We start from the raw sequence: 20270 nt of genomic DNA, 5'->3' as shown, positions 1-20270 counted from the left end.
GCTAATCAGATTACACTCCCCCCTACACGGGTAGGAAGAGCTGTTAAATGCAGAATCAGAAGAGCACAAAGTCTGGTTGAATTGAGCAAGTACTTCCCGGTGAAAACGCCTGCGGGGTTTTCCGGGCTTTTAAAAGGCTGGAAAGGGATTGGCGAGCCCCGAGGCCCGCGCGGGTCGGGGAAGCGTCCCTCAGCCCTGCCCCGGGGCGCAGAGCTGGGAAAGGCTGACTTTCCCAGGGAGGGCGGGAAGGCGTGGCCCGGGTCGCCGCCCGCCTGGCGGGAGCACGCCGGTGCGCGCCGGCTGCGCTCCCGGCTGCGGTGGGGCGCGCGGCGGGTTGGGCGGCCTCTCCGGCCCGCCGCGGGGCGGGGCAGCTGGCCCGGCCTCCCCCTCCCGGTCCCCGCCCGCCTCCGGCCGCGTCCCCGCCAGCCCTGCAGACGTGGCGGGGCGGGACCCTCCCGGCGCTTCTGCGCGCACTCGGCCGCCTGAGCGGTAAGAGCCCCGGGCGCTCTCTCTCCATCCCCTTCCCCGGGCGGGCCTTTGGAATGCGGGGCGGCCGGCAGCGGGGTGGTGCGGAGACCCGCCGTTGCTTCTTGCCCGGGACCCCCCGAACCTGGCGAGCTGCGTTAGCAAAGCGCTGTGGACAGGGACTTGGACCCGGCTTGGGGGTGAAGGTCCGGCGAGGCGCGAGCGGCGCGGCCGAGGGCCCTGCGTGGGTGCGGGCGTGTGAGTGTGTGTGTGTGAGTGTGTGTCGCTCCGAGTCCACGCTCATGCACACACCCACACGCCCGCACGCCGGGTCTGCCCCCTCGGCCGGCGGCAGCCAGCATCAGAACCTCTGTGGCGGAGCCTGTCTTTGCCTTGCAAAGTATCCAGTCCTGGCACCGAGCAAGTCGGAAAAAGTTTCCCCAATGTCCCGAGGCGGGCTGCAGAGTCTCCGCAGCCCGGGGCACGGCCTCTGGCGGGCAAAAAGGCCTCCATCCCGGAGTGTGCCTGGCCTTGGCCGCAGGCAGCGGAGCTCGGGCCTTGACCTTCCACCCCTGCTCACCACGCCTCCGCCTGCAGACCGACGCCCTGTCTGCTCTTGCACCCCAGCTAACACCTGCGGCGGGCACCACCTCTATTCACAGCCCTCGGGTTGGGTTCAACTCCCCACCCCAACCTCCAACCCCACTTCCACCCAATCACGTCGTCTTACCCACGAATCTGGTGAGTATTTCCAGCTACCTCAGATCAGGTGCCTGAAATTTACTGGCTTTCCCTGGATAAAAACACGTCTCTTAGGGAGCCGATGTAGCTCGTGTGGTTGAGCGCCTGCTTCCCATGTACAAGGTCCTGGATTCCATTCTGTTACCTCCTGAAAAAAAAAAAAAAGATATCTCTTGGTATGGCGCTATGAGGGCAGTACCTGTGCCGGGCTGATCTTGAGGTCACTGTGATTGCCATCCTACACATCTTGAAGACATACAAGCCGGTGGCTTTTTAAAATCAATGTATTATGAACTCATGCGACCTCGGTCAACCGAAGGTCACTGTCAAGGAGACAGGCTTAATCTTCAGAGGCCTCTTTCTACCTTTTCCCTCCCAGCTGCCCTAGTCCTGCTCCACCCATGTTCCTATGCTCCTGGCATCCTTTCTTCCATCAAACCTGAGCTCAGGAAGAATCTGATAAACTTCTTACACTGTAAGCTTTCTGCAAAAAGAATAAACTTTAATGGTGGAATTTGAAGCACGGTGAGCCAGGGCAGAAGGGATTTAAGCGCGGGAGGGGGGACCTCTAGCATCTCCGGGATTCAGACCCTATACGTAGCTAGCCATTTATTTCTAAGACCAGACCTATCTCAGACATTGTCTCTCTTTAATTGATATCAAACAACATTTTTCGTTTCAGCAAGTATTTGAGGGGTCGATTCTAGTCTAGGCGTCAGTTGGTCACAGTCTTGGAGGACAGACAGACATAGAAGCAAATCCTTATAAATGCAGGAGCAGAAATCTGCACAGAGCATCGCAAAAAAAAAAAAACATAGAAGAGGGAGCAATTAAGTATCTGGAAGGAGCAGGGCAGATTAAGGAAAATTTCAGAGGAAAAGGTGACCTCAGACATTGAGAAGGGAAAAGGAATGTGCCCGGCAGTTGGCATCAGGGCTGCTCAGAGGAGCCTGCAGCGGGAGCAGATGAAAGGAAGTGTGCAAGTTTGTGTGCTGGGTAGGAAAGGATGGAGTCTGGTGAGGCAGAAGGGTGCTGTGTGTTGAGAGTGGCAGGAGGTGGACAGAGAGGTGGGGGGTGGATTGTGAGGGACCACGGAGGCAGGGGAAGATATTTAAAACGAATGATTTTTAATTGGGAGCAAACAGATCCCATCTAAGTTTCAGAAAAAAAGGCCTGAGAGTCTCGTGAAGGCTGGCCTGGAAGCCTGGGCCCAGTGCTTGTTAAGCTTCTGAGGAACTAGAGTTTTCATTCCTGGTCCTTCACAGACCAGCCCTTTTTTTTAAATTGGGGGAGGTGATCTCACATAGGCCATCGCCTTACCTAATTTTTAGTTTGCCAAGTCAGGCCATTAAAAAAAAAAATCCATCCACTGTCACCACCATTTCATAAAATAAAAGACATTCTCATGCCGAGAAAGGCGGGAAGGCCAAACTTTCAAGACAAAGGCAGTCCTTTACCCTTAATAAATTTAGACTTATGGAAAATCCGCTATCTTGTCCTCATTTTCCTCTGTCGTCATGGACTGGCTCCTGTCCTGCAGTCTGACATGTGGGAACCACATCTCCAGATCATTTTGTCCAATGTCCTTGCTTTGCAGAGGGGGAAGTGGGGACGCACAGTGAGAATGAGTGAGTTCTCTACCCAGGAAGGATGGAGGGACCACAGGACTAGATGCCACAGCTCTTGACCCCCAAGGCAGGTTCTTCCCACTGAGCAAACCGCCTCTCCCACCCCTTGCAGTATCTCTACGTGGACCCTTGGCCCAGCCGCCCAGATGTCCATCCTGAATACCTGGAATTCGTTCCTGATGCTGGACATTTGCATAAGCTCTTCTCCTGCAGTACCTTGAAATAACCATATCAAACCCCTTCGGGGCCCTCCCTTGCATGAGGTCTGTCTAGTTCAGGTACATCTTTCCCTTATTTGATGTGCTGTTCTGCATCAGTTTTATTTTGTGTTAGCGCCTCAGACAGATTAGGCATTTTCTAAAGCATAGTGACCATGTCTCTTCTGTTTAAACTTGTTTTTCACCATTGTGATGTTGCTGCTTCAATACCTTGCATAGTTCTGGGAGCGATTTAGGTGATGAATGAATTTACTCATGAGAAACTATTCCCAGCCCTACAAAGGCATCTTTATACACCACCCTTCCTTTCCTTAGAGTTTACTGAAGAAGCCTCCTTGTTTCCATGGATTGAGTCTCCCCAGCATCAAAGCCATGAGACATGGCTGCAGTGATCAATGTTCCAAACCCAAAATCAGAAAAGGTTTATGAGGTGTCGGACTCTGCTTATGGGGCACCCAGGCAGAGTTGGGAGATGTCTCAGGAAACACATAGTGTATCAGGGCAGAAGTTCCGGCGCACTCCAGCAGTTCCTGCTCAGAAACAGGTGTGTATTTGGAACATACGATCTCTAATGGCTTGAGACAAATGGGCATGGTCTGAAAAACAATTACATTTCCCCTGTCATAATAACACCTAAAGTAGATAAAAGGCATACCAGAACAAACACAAATTTGTCTTATTTTTGTGGGTTTTGTTGTTTGTTTTAGTTTTTATTTAGGGGAAAGGTAGACCTGCTACAGGTAGAAGTAAATACAGTATTAGAGATATGTATAATTAAAAGTTGAAATAGAGCTGATGTTATGGTGAACATTTCTCTTTTTAAAAGAAATTTACAAATCTAGTCTTTCTGAAGTGTGTGGGTTTTCTGTAAATATTTCTTAGCAGTATCAGCTTAGCACATTATAGCTGATTCAGGGGCTATTTCTGAAGGAATGACTTTCTGTTGCTGGTTGTCTGCAGAGCAGCTGCTGAAGAAAGGGAGGTTTCCTTGCAGCACTTTTGCTGCCCTTGAGGTCAGCTGACCTAAGGCAATTGGCCAGACATGGTCAGAGGTGGGTAGGGTTGGAGCCTTCACCAGAGCTGTAGTATCGTGACACCAAGTTCTCAGATGGAACTCTGCCACCCAGTCACACATACGTTAGCAACCGGGCTTCTTTATACACCCTTACTTGTAAGTGTGATGAAGTCCTAGCTCCCTGTCCTTTTAGCCCTTCTGGGGAGAAACACTGTTGAGGCAGCAGGACTCAGCTAACCTGGTCAGCTTCAGGCTTTGGAATTCTCCCGTAAGCAGCTAGATGCTCTAGAAAATACTCCAAAGGGCAGTAGGCTACTGTACTCTATATACTCTCCAACCCCAGTCATCCAGGAGCAGAGGCCCCTGTACATTGTTTCTCACCAATCCACATATCTTATGCACCTTCCGTCTCACAAATGGAAAATGATTTTAATATTCATGATGTTAATTAGCATACTCTGGAGAGCTGATTGGAGAAGATGATAGTTGAGCCCTCTCTGAGAGGTAGACACCCAATAACAGATTTTGAACTAAATACCCCTGGAAAGTACAATCCTGAAGAGAGAACTTCAGATGTTAATCAACCACTTGTAGGCTGTAAATTAAACTAATTAACACACACGTATCACATGGTACCTGCTGTAAAGTAAATTGTGAACAGTATAGGGCAAAGCAGTGTACAACAAAGTGTACGTGGTGCTTTTTATTTGTCCATGAATGTTTCTCAGTGCCAAGTTTATTCTCTTGTTCCTGCTTGTAGATAAGTATAATAGTTTGGAGCATCTAAATAATCCAGATTAATAATAGGGATTTTCAAATCACACTGCAAAGATATATAAATATCAGACAATATCTATGTCCAGCCACTGATGAACAAGTCATGTCGAAGCATCATTTTTTCATGGATCCATCCTCCTTATGGCCCTGCCCCCAGGGCCCAGATGAAGATAGGATAAGTTGAGGCAGGGAGATCTTTGGTCTAGGGCAGTCAAGCAAAGTTCTTGGCCACAAGTCAGCAAAATGTTTCTGTAAAAGGCCAGATAGCAAATATTTTAGGTTTTGCTACTTTGAGGTCATATAGTCTCTGTTGCACCTGCTCAACTCTGCCCATGTAGGGGTGGAAAAGCCATAAATAATATATAAACAAATGGGCGTGGCTGTGCTCTTATATAACTTTTTTAAAAATTTCCCCTCCCCCCTTGCCGCTTGCTTGCTGTCTGCTCTGTCTGTCCATTCGCTGTGGGCTCTTCTGTGTTCCTGCTTGTCTCCCTTCTTTTTGTTGCGTCACCTTGCTGAGTCGGCTCTCTGCGGTGTCTGCAGGTGAACCTGTCTTCATAAGGAAGCCCCAGGACACGAACCGAGGGCCTCCCATATGGTAGATGGGAGCTAATCTGGTTTAGCCACAGCCGCTTCCTCCGATACAACATTTTTACCAAAATGGGACACAGACAGCTTTGGCCCCCCAAGACTGTAGTTTGCCTACCTCCTGTCCTAGGCCAACCCTGACTCAGAGAGGTTTTCACAAAGATTTTATAAGCCTCCAAATCATAATAGTTTGTCAAGTACCCTTCCACCAATCCCCCCAACCCTCGCCTTAGACCATAATAACTGCCTGCATCCACAAAAGGAAGAGCCAGAAAGCAAAAATGAAGTGTTTCCAGGACAGAGCTTGCTGATGTTTATACTAAGACATTTCTGACCCTTTTCTGTACACTAGCCTCTCATCATTTTTTACTATTTCAGCTCAGCCTTGACTAGACTCCTTGACAGCCCATTGCCAACCTTGAATACCATACACTTAATATATCAGCTAAAGGAAAGAATATAATTTTTGACTTTAACATCTATAGACTTGTTCACAGAAGTGTTATCACTGAGTTCAAGGTCTGACGGGCATCTTTGTTAAAAAGGAGACATTCTAACTCACGTTGGGAGAAGGAACAAAAGACAGTATGGAAATGTTGAGTCATTTGGAACCGCCTGTTGTGAGATAGCTCCTGAGCAGTGAATAAGGGAAAGGTCTTTGTGCTTGCTTTCACTTCAAATTACATTTTTAAAAAAATATTTATTTCTCTCCCCTTCACCCACTCCCCCGCCCACCCAGCCCGGTTGTCTGTCCTCTGTGTCTGTTTGCTGTGTCTTCTTTGTCCCCTTCTGTTGTTGTCAGCGGCACGGGAATCTGTGTTTCTTTTTGTTGTGTCATCTTGTTGTGTCAGCTCTCCATGTGGGTGGCACCATTTTTAGGCAGGCTGCACTTTCTTTCGCGCTGGGTGGCTCTCCTTATGGGACGCACTCCTTGCGCGTGGGGCTCCCCTACAGTGGGGGAGACACCCCTGCGTGGCAGGGCACTCCTTGCGCGCATCAGCACTGCGCATGGGCCAGCTCCACACGGGTCAAGGAGGCCTGGGGTTTGAACCTTGGACCTCCCATGTGGTAGATGGACGCCCTAACCACTGAGCCAAGTCTGCTTCCCTCAAATTACATTTTAATTTTAAATCTCCACACAAATATTAATAAAGACCAGACACGGATTTATTGAGCTGCCTGCTATGCACAGGAAACCGTAAGTGCTGTGTCAAAAATGAAGAGAAAGAAAACAAGACAGACCCTTGCCTTCATAGAATTTACAGTGTAATAGGAAAAAGTACAAACAACTCTAATCAAAGTAGATTTTAACTACCCAAGTTAAGATAAATGTAAATCACTCTGGGAGTTCAGATGAAGAAAAATTATATCCTGTTGGGAGGAACAAAGAATGGAGGAGGTGGTTATTTTTAGCTGTGCCTTCAGTGTTTAAAAAATCAACATATTGAACACTGGCTACCTGAGGGTCTATTCTGGGTGTGTCAGGCATCAGTGGATGCTTGTATTGTCTCATTTAAAGTTGGGGAAGAGAATAGTGGAAGATAAGCCTAGAAAGCCAGTTGGGATCAAAGTACAGCGGTCCCTGTGTGCCAGCTCAAGCATATGGCCTCACATCAAAAGGAAGAAGGGAGGATGTATGAGCAGGAGAATGAGGTGCCTCGAGCTGTGGGTGAAGCATAGGAGAGTTAGGGGGGAGAGCAACAGTGGAGGGGAAGGGGAACCACTGGAACACTGTTGAAATAGTAAAAACTGTAATGACGGCAGTGAGAACAGGAGTAAAAGAATGGACATAGACTCTAGAAAAAGAGCCTCTATGATTTGGCCACAGGTTGACTATGAGAGGAGAGGCAGTCAGCATTGTGGATAAAGCTCTGGATTCAAATAGAAAATCTGCCACTTACTCTAAACTGGTCTCTAAGCACAGTTTTCTAATCTGGAAAATGGAGCTCATAATCTATCTATCGTAAGTTAGATAACTTACAGGAGAGAAGACATTTATTTTTTAATTTTTTAAAATTATCTTTTTTTAAAGTTAATAGGTCACACGATACAAAGAGCCTGGACAGAGTAAGCACTCAAAAAAAAATTACTATCATATTATATAATATTGAGATGGTGATGGTTTAGTCAGTGACAGTTCTGAGATTTTAAGCCTGCATGATTGGGAAAATCTAGATACCATCAACAAAAACACAAAAGTCTAGAGGAAGATCTGTTATTAATGGTAAGACAACAGATTTCCTTTTAGACAAGAAGAGATGAGTCCAACTGGTTGTTGGAACTACTTGTCTGGAGGTAGATTTTATATATATAATAGCATTATTGAGACAATTCACATACTTTAAAATTCACCCTTTATATTTCATAATTTTTAGTATATTCACAGAATTGCACAGCCATTATGATCACCTAATTTTAGAATATTTTCATCATCCCCAAAAGAAAACCCACACCCATTAGCAATCATTACCCACTATCCCCTTCCTTCAGCCCCTGGAAATCACTAACCTATTTTCTATCTCTTTGGATTGGCAGTAGATATGTGAGAGTCACAATATAGAAGTGGTATGTGAAACATTGAAAAAACAATGTATTTCACCAAGGGAGAGAATGTAGTGGAAGAGAACCTAGCCAGATAACCTTGGGGAAGAGCTTTGAGGATACAAGAGGGTTTACATAAGATGTGTGAATTCTCAGCCTTTCCACCATGTGACCAGGATGATAAATGGCTCTTCACATACCATGATTTTAGCAGCAACCCGAGATTTGACCAGGTGGTAAGCACTGAGGTCAACAAAAAGACCCACTGATTTGCCTGAGACTTGGCTTCTTCTGTATCTTTATTTTAGCCTGAGCAAATTATCATCTTGATCCAGCCTTCCAAATCCATGCTGTCCAATAAGGTAGCCACTAGCTAGCTACATGTGGGTATGTAAATTTAAGTTATTTAAAATTAAATAAAAATTTAAAATTGAGTTCTTTAGTTTCACTAGCCACATTTCAAGTGTTCAGTAGCCATGTGTGGCTAGTGGTTACCATATTGGACAGTGCAGATACAGAACATTTTTATCTTCACAAAAAGTGTATTAGCACTTTCTAGATGATATCAATGACTTGGTAGGCTACTTTGTAATGACTACATTCCTCTTTTGGCCACCTGCTCACTTCTTCCCTTCCATATCATCCATTGTTTCTCTCTCTCAACTATTGTCTGATCACTGTCCAGGCCTTCACCAGGGGATTGGTACTGATAACCAACATGGCACACTTGTGTGTATGTCTCTTTCTCAGGATGAATCTCTGGCATTGCCAAGCTAAATATCAAGTATTGTTTGATAAGCTCTTGGGTATTTTCTGTGCCTCTTATTATTATTGCTACCAATACAGTTAATAAAGTCAGATTAAATAAATAATTGTGCAGATACAGATAATTCTCTGAGTTCCCATATGCCTATCCCTTCATGCCAAGTAAGAGATCCATGAAAGTTTAAAGATGGTACTGTAGGTTTGTATTAGTTTCCTATGGCTGCTCTAACAAACTTAAGTGGCTTAAAATAATACAAATTTATTCTCTTACAATTCTGGAGTTCAGAAAACTGAAGTCAGTTTCATTGGGCTGAAGTCAAGGTATTGGCAGGACTGATTCTTTCTGAGGACAGAATCATTTCCTTGCCTTTGTCAACCTCTAGTGACTGCCTGTGTTCTTTGGTTTGTGGCCCCTTTATCCATATTCAAAAGACATTACTCCAGTTCCTGCTTCTGTCATCACATCACCTTTTTTGTTGTTGTTAGCTTTGTAGAATGCTTTATTTTTTTTTTCATTAAAAAAAAATTTTTTTTTCATCACATTACCCTTTTGTCTTCACAATCAAATTTCCGTCTTCCTACTTGTGATGACATTTAAGGTATGCCCAAATAATCCAGGATAATCTCCCCATTTCGAGATCCTTCACTTAATCACATCTGCAAAGTTTTGCCATCTATGGTAAAGTTCAAAGATTTCAGAGATTAGGATGTGGCTGTCTTTAGAGGCCACTATTCAGCTTACCCCCAGGTGACATAATGTTTCTTATTTGTAGAAGCAAGCTTACCCCTACCAGATTTAATCTAATTATCCAGGACTTTGAATTAAAGATCAGCAATTCAGATGAAAGCTGAAGATGTTTGTTTTAATTATGTTGAACAGGTGTAAAAATGTCTGATGATGCCAGTGATACCTTTGCCACTGGAGACAAAGCAGAAAGTACGGAGATGCCCAGTAGTGATCCTTTACCCAAAGATGCAGAAGCACACTGTGATTCAACTCCGATTTTAAACGAGCCAACACCAGCTGATCACCAAGAACATGTGCACGGGAATGCATCTGTTCAAGGTGTGGAAATTGCTGACACCAGACTCCTTGAGGAGCCCAAAGACGCCGGTGCCATGGAGCCTCCCCTCAATGGAGAAGTGACTGAGGACACACTTGACGAGTGTGTTGACTCAGTCAGCCTCGAAACAGAACCTGGATCGGAAATACCCCTGAAAGAGCAGAATAACCTGGTAAGAGTGGTTCACTCTATTCAATTCAGCGTCAGCTTATACTGATACCTACCATGTGCATAGCTTGGTCCTAAGCTCTGGAGGCGGGGGTTGAAGGCTCAAAATATAATATGACATCATCTTTGCCATCAAATCTCGGGTACGTGGTGAAATAAGACATACACAAGAATATCATTACATATTTGCATTTCGATAATTGTATTATTAATGATAATACCAGCCTTAAATTATTGGAAACATCCCATGCACCAGGCATTATGCTAGCCATTTTATATGTTACAGAATTATTTTCATACAACAGTTCTTTGAGATTCTAAGTAGTTGTTATTAACAGTAATAATAGAGGAAGCAGCCAGGTTCATAGGTGTTAAGCAACTTTACTGGACCACCCAGTAGTAAATGGAAAATGTAATGTTGAACAGAATGAGTCCAAATTAATAATGTGCTCTTCAAAACTACCTTAAACAAGTCAACGATTCTCTAAGATCACTTAAGTTCTAATGCATATTTGCAAACCACGGTGAAGGTTTTAAATGTTTTGCTTTTATCGGCTTTTTTACTACATATCATATTCAAGGGAAACAGGCAGAACACACTGCCCTTTCCCCTCAGTGCCTGTACCCATGTGTCTCAAGGCGATAAGATAGGCCAGTGTCTCCTATGTGTACCTCATGCCACACCAGTCCTACTTCCAGCTGGGTTCTCCTGGCATCTTCATCTCCAGCCATGTGGGGAAAAGCACTTTCACCTTCCTTAAGTGATGACGGCTGGGTGGGGAGGCACTCAGTGTGAAACCCGTCAGGGTTGGACTGCTTTGTAGGGTAATGGTACAGAATGGGCGACTTGGGGTGCACTCAGCTGGCCCCAGCCCTGTTCACCCTGAAGTGTGCCACCACTGTTACCTCCACAGGGTGAATTTGCTGCATGCAGTGAGGGAAGGGAACTAGACAGGAAACTGGGGGACCTGGACTCTTATGCCTCAAACTATCATTAACTCTGTTAGTTTGGGCAAGACACCTGATTTCTCTGTACCTCAGATTTTTCCTCTATAAAGGAAGAATCCACACATGACCTCTGTGTAACCTAATGTTTTGTGATTCTTTTCTTGACAATCAGGCTTCTTGTGCCTCAGTTTCCTCAAGGGGTTTCTCTCAGGACTGTTTAAAGATGAGATAGGCTGCCTCAGGGAGTAGGGTGTTTCCCATTGCTGGAAATGTTTAAGCAAAAGCCAAACAAGCGGTTACAGAGATGTTTTGGAGGGAATTCAAGGGCCCCCTGAGAGTTTGGAACACATATGGTGAACATACATGCAAAATTTTTGCTTGTGAGTTCAGGGAGTTCACAGACCCTTTGAAGCCATCCAAAGGTCTCAACTCTGACTCAACATTACAACCACTGGGAGAGCTTTAAAAAGTACTGATGTCGGTCGCAGCCTAGCGATTCTGATTCAATTAGTTCAGGGATAGGGTTCGGATATCAGTGCGCAGACTTCTCCCAGGAAACAAAACTAACAGGGTGTATGTACTTGTGTGTGTAAATGTAAAGAGATTCCTTACAGGGATTGACTCACATAACCATGGCGTTTGGCAAGTCTGAATTCCATAGGGCAAGCTGTAGTTGAAAACTCCACTGAAGGTGACACTGAATTCCTCAGGAGAAGCTGGCTGGCTGAAGTAGAGGCAGGAAGTCTTTCTGGCTTCTGACATCCTCTGTTCTGGTTTTAAAACCTGCAACTGATTGGATGAGGAGACTCCCCTCATTGTTGGTTGTATTTACTATAGATGCAATTCCATCTATGAAGTACCCTCACAGTAACAACCAGTCCAGGGCTTACTTGACCAAACAAGTAACAGAAACAATCGGTCCAGTGCTTACTTGACCAAACAACTTGACCAAACACAGAGGAATAGAGGTGGCTCTGTAGACATGGCACCATAACCTAACTGAGTTAGTGTGTGACATTAACCATCACAATCAGTATTTTTTTCCAAGCTCTCCAGCCAGGATTGAGAATAACAACTCCAGCCTAAAGAACCAGAAAGCCTCTTTTATGACTCTTTGACTAGGTAATCTTTCAGTGTCATTCTAGCTCTAAAATTCTATAGTGCTAAAATAACTTTTCAAAAATACTTGGAGAATAAGCACATTCATTATTTTGGGCCACTAAGATATTTTTTTCTTACATTAATCTTAAAAGAAAATCTCCTTTGTAAAGAGTCTCTCCAAAATAGGCAAGTTGCAGAGTGTGAATTTGACTCCAGAACCTGTTTCCCCCTTGCTATCTATTGTGGGGAAGCATGGGTTGCCAATTTTTAATACAAGTGCTGCTGTTAATAAATACCTTTGTACACTAAAAAAAATACCTTAGCTGCACCATTCTGATGATTTTAAGGAACTGCACAAGCTCCACTAATTCAAAATTTATACGCTGTTGACAGATAGGTAAAGATGGCATAATGAGAAGTTAATACACTTCTAACACATCTGTCTTTTCAAATGTTTTTGGCAAGATTGACTGCATCCTGCTTTTGAAAGCACCTTATAAACCTCCTTAATGAATGCTATAGGTGTGGAGCCAATTGGCAGGCAGATACTCCCCCCCTCTCCGTATAACACTGATAGCATTTTAGGAACTTTTTAAAATGTGAGAACATTCTTAGAATGAAGTATCTGGATACAAAGTACAAACATTGGCCACAGAGTTGGGACAGTGGTTCTGGATGTATGTGTTTGGCATTACATCATGAGCTCAGCTAGAGCCAGGGAGCAATAACCGTGAGCATATTTGATTTGCACCAGGCAGAAAGCTGACACGGCTGGCTGGAAGAGGGGAGAGGATATCTCTTTCACACAGGTCACATTTAAACCCTTTCTAAGTGTAAATGTTTCTTTTTAAGGATTAACTGTAAAGAGGATTCTGATCCCTCTTGGTAACCTATTCTTTTATCTTAAATTAATATTAGAAGTCAATTTTGTGCCTAGTCCTTGAATGTTAGTCATATCCTTTTTAAAAATAATAATAAAAAACTTTATTTTTAGAGAAGTTTTAGATTTACAGTAACATTATCCTGAAAGTATAAGGAGTTCTTCTATAACCCGCCCCCCCCCACGTACAGTTCCCCCTATTATTAACATCTTACATTAGTGTAAGATTACAATTGTATATCCTTTATTTTATTTGACTTTTTTTGATGCTTATAAGAAGTCCTGGAGAGCATGAATTCTACAAAAATTCTTGAGTTAAAAGTTCATTTACTAGTTGGTTATTTGGATCTTGCACATAGTTCCCCTAAGGAATGGTAGGTTCATTAGGAAAATAGCCATGTCCAAAAGGTTATATTCAACCCCAGGTATATCTGAACCTAACATAATCTCATCATCACTTTAAAAAAGTTTATATGGGAAAATGTCTGCAGAACAGCCTTTGAGAAAGTACATCCAGTATCTTCTACGATACACTAGATTTTGTGATGATGTGCACACGGGGACATATTTTTCTATAGTGATTTGTATCTGCATAGTTCCTTTGGGTCTAGGTGCCCTTAGAATCCACACCATTAACTTCACCTTGTCTGAGTCAGTATGGTGGCTGCACAACTTGGCAGGTAGGGTGGTGTGACTAGGAGGAGGCCCTGAGCAGAAGGTAAGGCCGGTGGTTCTGCCAGCTGCTCAGCTGTCACCTCTGCTTTGAAAGATTATACCATTCACACTTATGCACTCAGGGAAGCTATCTCTGTCTTTGGGGTGCCTTCTCTCTCTCGTACATCTGATGAGCAGATGTAGAAGTCATTGAGTTGCGTCTTCCTGCAGGAATCCAATTCCACAACATCCATGAGAGGTAGTCCCCACCTCCACTTCAGCACTGGAGGTTGAATGAGATTCTCTCAGGCTTCTACCAGCGCCATGAAACCATGTATTGTGTCCAGGAATCCAGGCGCCCCCAAGTCTAGTTGGGGTAGGGCAATGTGTATAAAAGCAAATATAGCATGATATGTGCTAGACAGGACAGGCACAAGGAAAGCCTTAGTTGGAACACTTAACGTAAAAAGTCAAGAAAGGCTTTAGACTCAGTTCAGAAATGTTTGTCTTGGGTGTTGATCAGGGGTGTCTTGTTCTCAGAGATTGTAGGACCTTATACTAGCCAGTTGACCCAAACTAGATAGAATTTCTCTAAATTCTTAACATAGAGAAATGTTGCCTAGAATGAAAAAAAAGTTCTCCCTACTATCCAGTACCAATACACAAGGCCAATTATGGAGAAGGTAGAGAATTTCAATGTTACCAATAAAAGTGCTCCTAAAGGAAAACATAGACTGTCTATCACTGGATGGTTCTCTCCCTAGAAATGGAAAAGTAGAATGTTAAGAGCCATAAAATTGCTGGTGAGGAGAACAAAGAGGAGGGAAGATAGGGCAAGACAGCTGGTAGCAGATTTCTGCTCTTAAACTGAGTGAGGATAATTTGCTCCAGTTTTGTTTTTTTTTTTAATTATTTCTGCTTTTATGCCTGCCCTACATGATAACACCCAATTTTTGGCTTAGGCAACCAGGTAGATGGCAGTGGTGCCCAAATCTAGTGTGCACTGGAGTCACCTGGGGGGGCTTATAAAATACAGATTCCAGGTTTGTACCTTGAGAAATTCTCATTAAAGGATCTTAATGGAAGCCAGGACTCTGTATTTTTAATAAACTCCCCCCAGATGAGCCTCTTGCAATCATTCTTTGGCCAGGACACACAAAGAGCTATTTGTGTGCTGGGGTGGGGTTGAGAAGATGGTGAGTTCAGTATTGAACATGCCATGTATATTAGTCAGCCAAAGGGGTACTGATGCAAAGTATCAGAAATCTTCTGCTTTTATAAAAGGTATTTATTTGGGGTAGAAGCTTACAGTTACAAGGCCCTTAAGAGTGAATCCAACTCAAAGTTGCTTCCTCACTAAAGTCTGTTGTCACATGCTGAAGCAAGATGGCGGGTGACCTCTTCCTGCTCTCTCCTTCTTTCTTCCTCTTAAGGCTATGTGGGCCCAGCTTCTTCCCATCTCAGCTGTAGGCTGGCATAGGGCTCATCTCTCTTCCCTGGACTTTAGCTGTTTGAGCCTTCTCCTTTCTATCACATGGCAAGACTGGAATGACCAAGTTCTCTACTATTCTGTATCTTCTTCTATGTTCTCCTGTGTGTCTTCCTGAGTGAGTGTTTATATAGCCCACCAAGGGGCAGGGACTCAACTCTGAGTCACAGCCTGATGATATGGTCAAATCAAAGCCCTAATCTTGATCGAATCAAGTAAACATAAAACCTTTGAATTTAATACAATCAAAGGGTATCATACCCAGAGGAGCAGACAAGTTTACAAACATAATTAATATCTTTTCTTGGAATTCATAAATAATAACAAACTGTTACACTCCACTGTCTGAATTCCAAAAAGGAAATTATAATATTTTTTTAAAAAACTAAATCAGTGTAGCAGTTTGGCATTGTTTATGAATTCCAAAAATGGATACTGGATTATGTTTGTAAACTGTCTGTTCCTCTGGGAGTATTACATTGTATTATCTTCAGAGGTTTCACTTTTACTTGATTAAAATTATGATTAGCGCTTTGATTGGGCATGTTAGTTAGTTGTAGTCTTTGGATGCTGGAGCCCCAGAAAGTGTAAACACACAGGAGAAGAACACAGAGGAATAGAAATGGCTCCATAGACATGGCAGAGGCCCTGGGAAGAGAGAGAGCCTGATAGGCTACAGCTGACCTTGTGGAGAGAACAGACCAGCTGAGCCCAGAGAGGAATGTGCCCCAGGAGAGAGACAAGACTTATCTCAGCCTACAGCTGATATTGAAGGAGCTGGGACCAGGAGCCTTAGGAGGAAGAGGGAAGCTGAACTCTTGCAGAGACTGGCAGCCGTCTTGCTCCAATACGTGGCAACAGACTTTGGTGAGGGAAGTAACTTATGCTTTATGGCCTTGTGCCTATAAGCTTCTTTCCCAAATAAATACCCTTTATAAAAGCCAACAGATTTCTGGTACTTTGCATCAGCACCCCTTTGGGTGACTAATACAGGCAATAACAATGTTATATACAAAATCACATCACAATTAGTTTAAAGGAATCAGTTTGTCTTGGGGCAAATTCCCCTCTGTCTGTAGACTTGTGAAATTGACAAAACCATTTATCTGCTTCTAATATACAAAGAAACAGACATGTGATAAACATTTGCATTAGCATAAGGAAAATTCAGGAGGGAAACATGAGTCACCAGTTCCCTATAGTTCCAAAAACCTGCTGGGCATACTTGTATGGATTTCAAAGTCTGAGAGTCATTCTTAAGATGGTTTATTCTCCCTGGAACCTCATGGGGCCCACCCTTTCCACAGGCTTGTCCAATGGCCATTTTCTTGGTTTCACCCTCATTAAGCATCTGGGTGGTAACTGAGCTCCAGGCACCTTCCAAGGGGGTGATGGCCACTGTATCCAATCTCTGGGGTACAGTCTGAAACCCCTTAGTACAATGAGGTGGTAGCAACATTATCCCTAATCTCTGGCGTACAGGTCCAACACTCTGAGAACAATGGGGTGTCGACTTCACTCTCAGACCTATGGGGACTAGGTCTACCCCTTTCGGAGTACCAGGGTACCACCCTCACTCTCACCAATGCTTGGGGAATGTGCTTCATCCTATCTGTAGCCTGGAGTGGCAAAACTCACTGAACAGTGGGCTGAAACATACACCCTCTTCAACTGCTGGGGCAAACTCACCCTCTCTGTACACAAGGGAGGGATTCCTCTCTTGGCCCAAGGAGATGTCTTAATTCCAAGCTCAGTTTCCATGGTTTTCCTCTTAAAGTTGTTTTCCCTTCCATCTCTCCCCTCTACATCCCTTTCAGTCCAGGCTGCAGTGGTTTTGTTCATACTGCTCTCTCAAAAAGCTTGTTGGTTTAGCATGTAGAAAGCAGGGGTCCAAGCCATCAGACAGTAAGGCTTTCCACAAGTCTTTCTTGGATACTTGCATTTTCAATCCTGACTTACAACTTCCAAGTTTAGTTAATTCCTCATATGGGGCACTATCTTCTGGAGACTTGATTGCCAGAGGCTTAGAATTTCCAGAATCAGTTTCTCATTTCTTTGTGCCCAACAATTCAGTAATATTTTGGTGATGTTTCTTTCATAATCTGTAACAAATATTCCAGAACAATGTAAGGTGTGGGTGGGGGCAGGGGTGAGGTATGGAAATTCTTCACATTATCCACATTGTTTTATCAGCTCACAACTTCTGTAATAATACAAAAACAAAACAAAACAAAAAAGGTGAATAGAAGAACACTTAGCACAGGGCAAATCATTTCCTGTAGTTTACTCTATGAAGGTAGGAAGAGACTCTAAAGTATTTTTAACTATCTACTAATTTTGAAAACCTTTAATTTCACTACTAAACACCTTTCAGACATTCAGAATGCTAGTCAATAGTCCATCATGTTCACCAATTAAAACCCATCTCTTCTGCCTGAGTATTCTAATTAGGAAAGCATCAAGTTTCACTAGAAATATAGATAATGGAAGCATTAAATAGTAGCATGCCAGCCAACCACCCTGCATATTTTATTGGAATGCTGGCAGCACTTGGTTTGTAGCTTAATCTAAGAAGCACCCATAATACCAGAATGTTTATGTAGAAACATTCGAAAGTAAATAACTGAAATCATAATACTAAGGGATAGGCAAAAAATAAGTCAGGAGACAGGCATGGAAGCCATGGGAATAGCGTGTTTTAAGGTTGTGAAAGTGAATAAGCTTCAGATGCTATTGACAGGTTGAAGTAATGAAACCACTAAAAGGAGCTATGGGCTTTGACAACAGGGAAGCCCTTGTGACCTTGGTGGGTGGAGGAGTGATGGTAGATGGGTGCAATGGGTGGACACCATTTTTTAAGAGGTGATGGAGAAGAAAGACATGGAACAGAAACCAAATAAGACAACAAGTTTGAGAGAGAGGTTTTGTCATGCTTGTTGTCATTTTCACTTATTTTAGGAGACAGGGATTTCTTGCATGATTAAATTTAGAAAATCACCAGTAGGGAGGGCACGGTTGAAAAGCCAGGAGAGAAGAGATAACCAACTTACCGAGGACCAGAGAAGTTTAGGTGGAGGTGATGAATGAATTCAGAGGAAGACTTCACTTGCAAAATGGTAGAAGAGAAGGAAGTAATTATGAATGGGAGTGTGGTGCAGTAAAGTTAGATTTGGGTTGAGATGGACTTTTGGTGTAGGGCAGGAGGGTGGGTTTTGGGCATTAAAAGAGCTACTCAGATGTTTAATTTGGTTTAAACAATTACTGTTCTCTTTATTAAGGTTGTAGTTCTCATAAAACCAATTCTGCCTTAGACTTTATGTACATCTCATAAATCTTACTCGATTTAGAAGTCTAGCAAAATTTATCAGTCACTTTCAAGGGGCTTTGATTAATGTTTGGTCCTTTTTACCAACTTAAACACCTTCACATATTTTAAACTGTACTTATAAACGTAATAGAATCTATTTCCTTTTTAAGTTCAACTTTGTCAGAAATTTAGTAATTCAATTATTATTTTAAATTTGTTTTCAAGAACTTTCGCTCTAATAGGTCAAATTCCCTTAAATGTTGGTAGTATAGAAAACTCAAACACACACAAATATTAATAGCTTGGCATCGATGCTTTGAACCATTCCATATGTCATTTTAAGTCTTCCCAGAGTTGGAAGTGCATACCTACCAAGGAAGAAAATTACCTGGAAATAGTGAGTCCATTTTCAACCAGATTTTGATAAAGCAGTAAGCATCAGGAGCAATTTACATCATCCCAACTGCCATACCGAGACTTTTCTTACAGTCCCTATATCATGAGTTACAAAACTTAAAAAGGGTTTGGTCTCATAGCTTACATCACCCACATCCCTGGATGCAAGTTGCATACAATATCTAATTCTCGAGCTACTCAAGGAAAAGTTGATCTTTGATGTTTAAGATAGGTACATATTTTTTCCATCTAAATGTTTTAGGCCTTTGAGTTTGATGTAATTCTAAGATTTGTAAATATATTTTCTATTTAATGTTGTCTTTGAACTTGATATGAACCTAAAATAAATATATTTTCTATTTTTTATAAAGACATTTGAATAGGATACTTGATATATAAATGTCCTTTCTGTTTAACTTTAGAGAATTTTGAAATTGATGGAGTCTTGCATTCTTTCATATTCTTAGGTCTACACAATGGTTATAGATATTATATTATGAAGTCATTCTTCTGAGAGCTTATCTGGAAGGTGCAGGAAGTTGAGAGTTCTCATCTGATGGCTTGTTTTCTCTGTGAATTAGGATGTGAAGTTGCTAAAGGGAGGGGGGTTTCAAAAGGGAATGGGGTTGATAGTGAGGAAAAAAAACCTTCAAAATAATCCTCTTGGATAATAGGAGATCAGAGTAGATTCATGTTGCCTACCATATAAGCTCATAAATGTGTGCCACTAAAACCGTTTGAATTGGAGACTATATTCATGAGATTTATTTATAATACATGGTTACCATTTAGTTTATATGGTTTTTATATTACATTTGTGCCTTTTTAGTCTAAATTTGGGTATTTGTCATTAAAAACAAATATTTTTTGCAGTTCAGCAAGAAAAGTCACAGCTCAGTGTCAAGGGAACTTTACTAATAAAGCAATTGAAGTAGTCACTTTTTATATAGCAAAAAGTTCTAGACTTATTTAACATTTATTTCCATTTGCTATTCAGTTACCAACTGTCAGAGCATATTAAGTATTGAAAACTTGAGTCAGAGTATTAACTCTTCCTAATCACATTGGTAGTGATTTCTCCCATGAGAGAATATTAATCACCAAGTTACATCTGTCTTCATGATGGTATAAAGTTGCCACTGGCTTCCATTACTGAAGTAAAGTAAATCAGTGTAGACACCAAAAACAAAAAGCAGACGGTCATGAGTCATGAGTATTTTCATTCATGCTAACAAGCTTCTCATAGTTTCCAGATTGAAAAAATGCCAGCACTGTCAAAGTGTTTTGCTTCTTAATCTTAAAAATGTAGGTTCTTCTTACTATTTTATTACTAACTAACATTTATGGATTATTTATTATAAGCCAGGCATTATGCTCACAGCTTCATATGAATGATTTCTTTCCATCTTTACAACATCCATGTAAGATACAGTACTACCATAACTCACATTTTGTAATGAGTAAATGGTTTTTAAAAGAAAATAAAAAATTCTTCGCTCAAATAGCAGAATCTGGAGTTGAACCC

At 42.6% G+C, this 20270-nt stretch overlaps 1 protein-coding gene across 2 annotated transcripts in view; it reads left to right on the top strand.

The window, feature by feature from the left end:
- The first annotated feature begins 405 nt into the window (after window positions 1-405).
- The window catches only part of FAM114A1 (family with sequence similarity 114 member A1), an 89999-nt gene continuing 70134 nt past the window's right edge, over window positions 406-20270 (top strand). The window contains exons 1-3 of one of the 2 annotated variants that reach the window (XM_071216958.1): window positions 466-489; window positions 2947-3112; window positions 9619-9974. In XM_071216958.1, the coding sequence (XP_071073059.1) occupies window positions 9627-9974 (348 nt within the window). In that variant the 5' untranslated portion in view covers window positions 466-489; window positions 2947-3112; window positions 9619-9626. Of the gene's footprint in view, window positions 490-2946; window positions 3113-9618; window positions 9975-20270 lie in introns of both variants that reach the window. The other variant, XM_004459380.4, reaches the window with a different exon arrangement.

The sequence above is a fragment of the Dasypus novemcinctus genome, chromosome 1 (genome assembly GCF_030445035.2).
Source record: "Dasypus novemcinctus isolate mDasNov1 chromosome 1, mDasNov1.1.hap2, whole genome shotgun sequence".
Lineage (NCBI taxonomy): Eukaryota > Metazoa > Chordata > Mammalia > Cingulata > Dasypodidae > Dasypus > Dasypus novemcinctus.
Note: the sequence above shows the minus strand (reverse complement) of the source record. Positions and strands in the feature narration are given on the sequence as shown.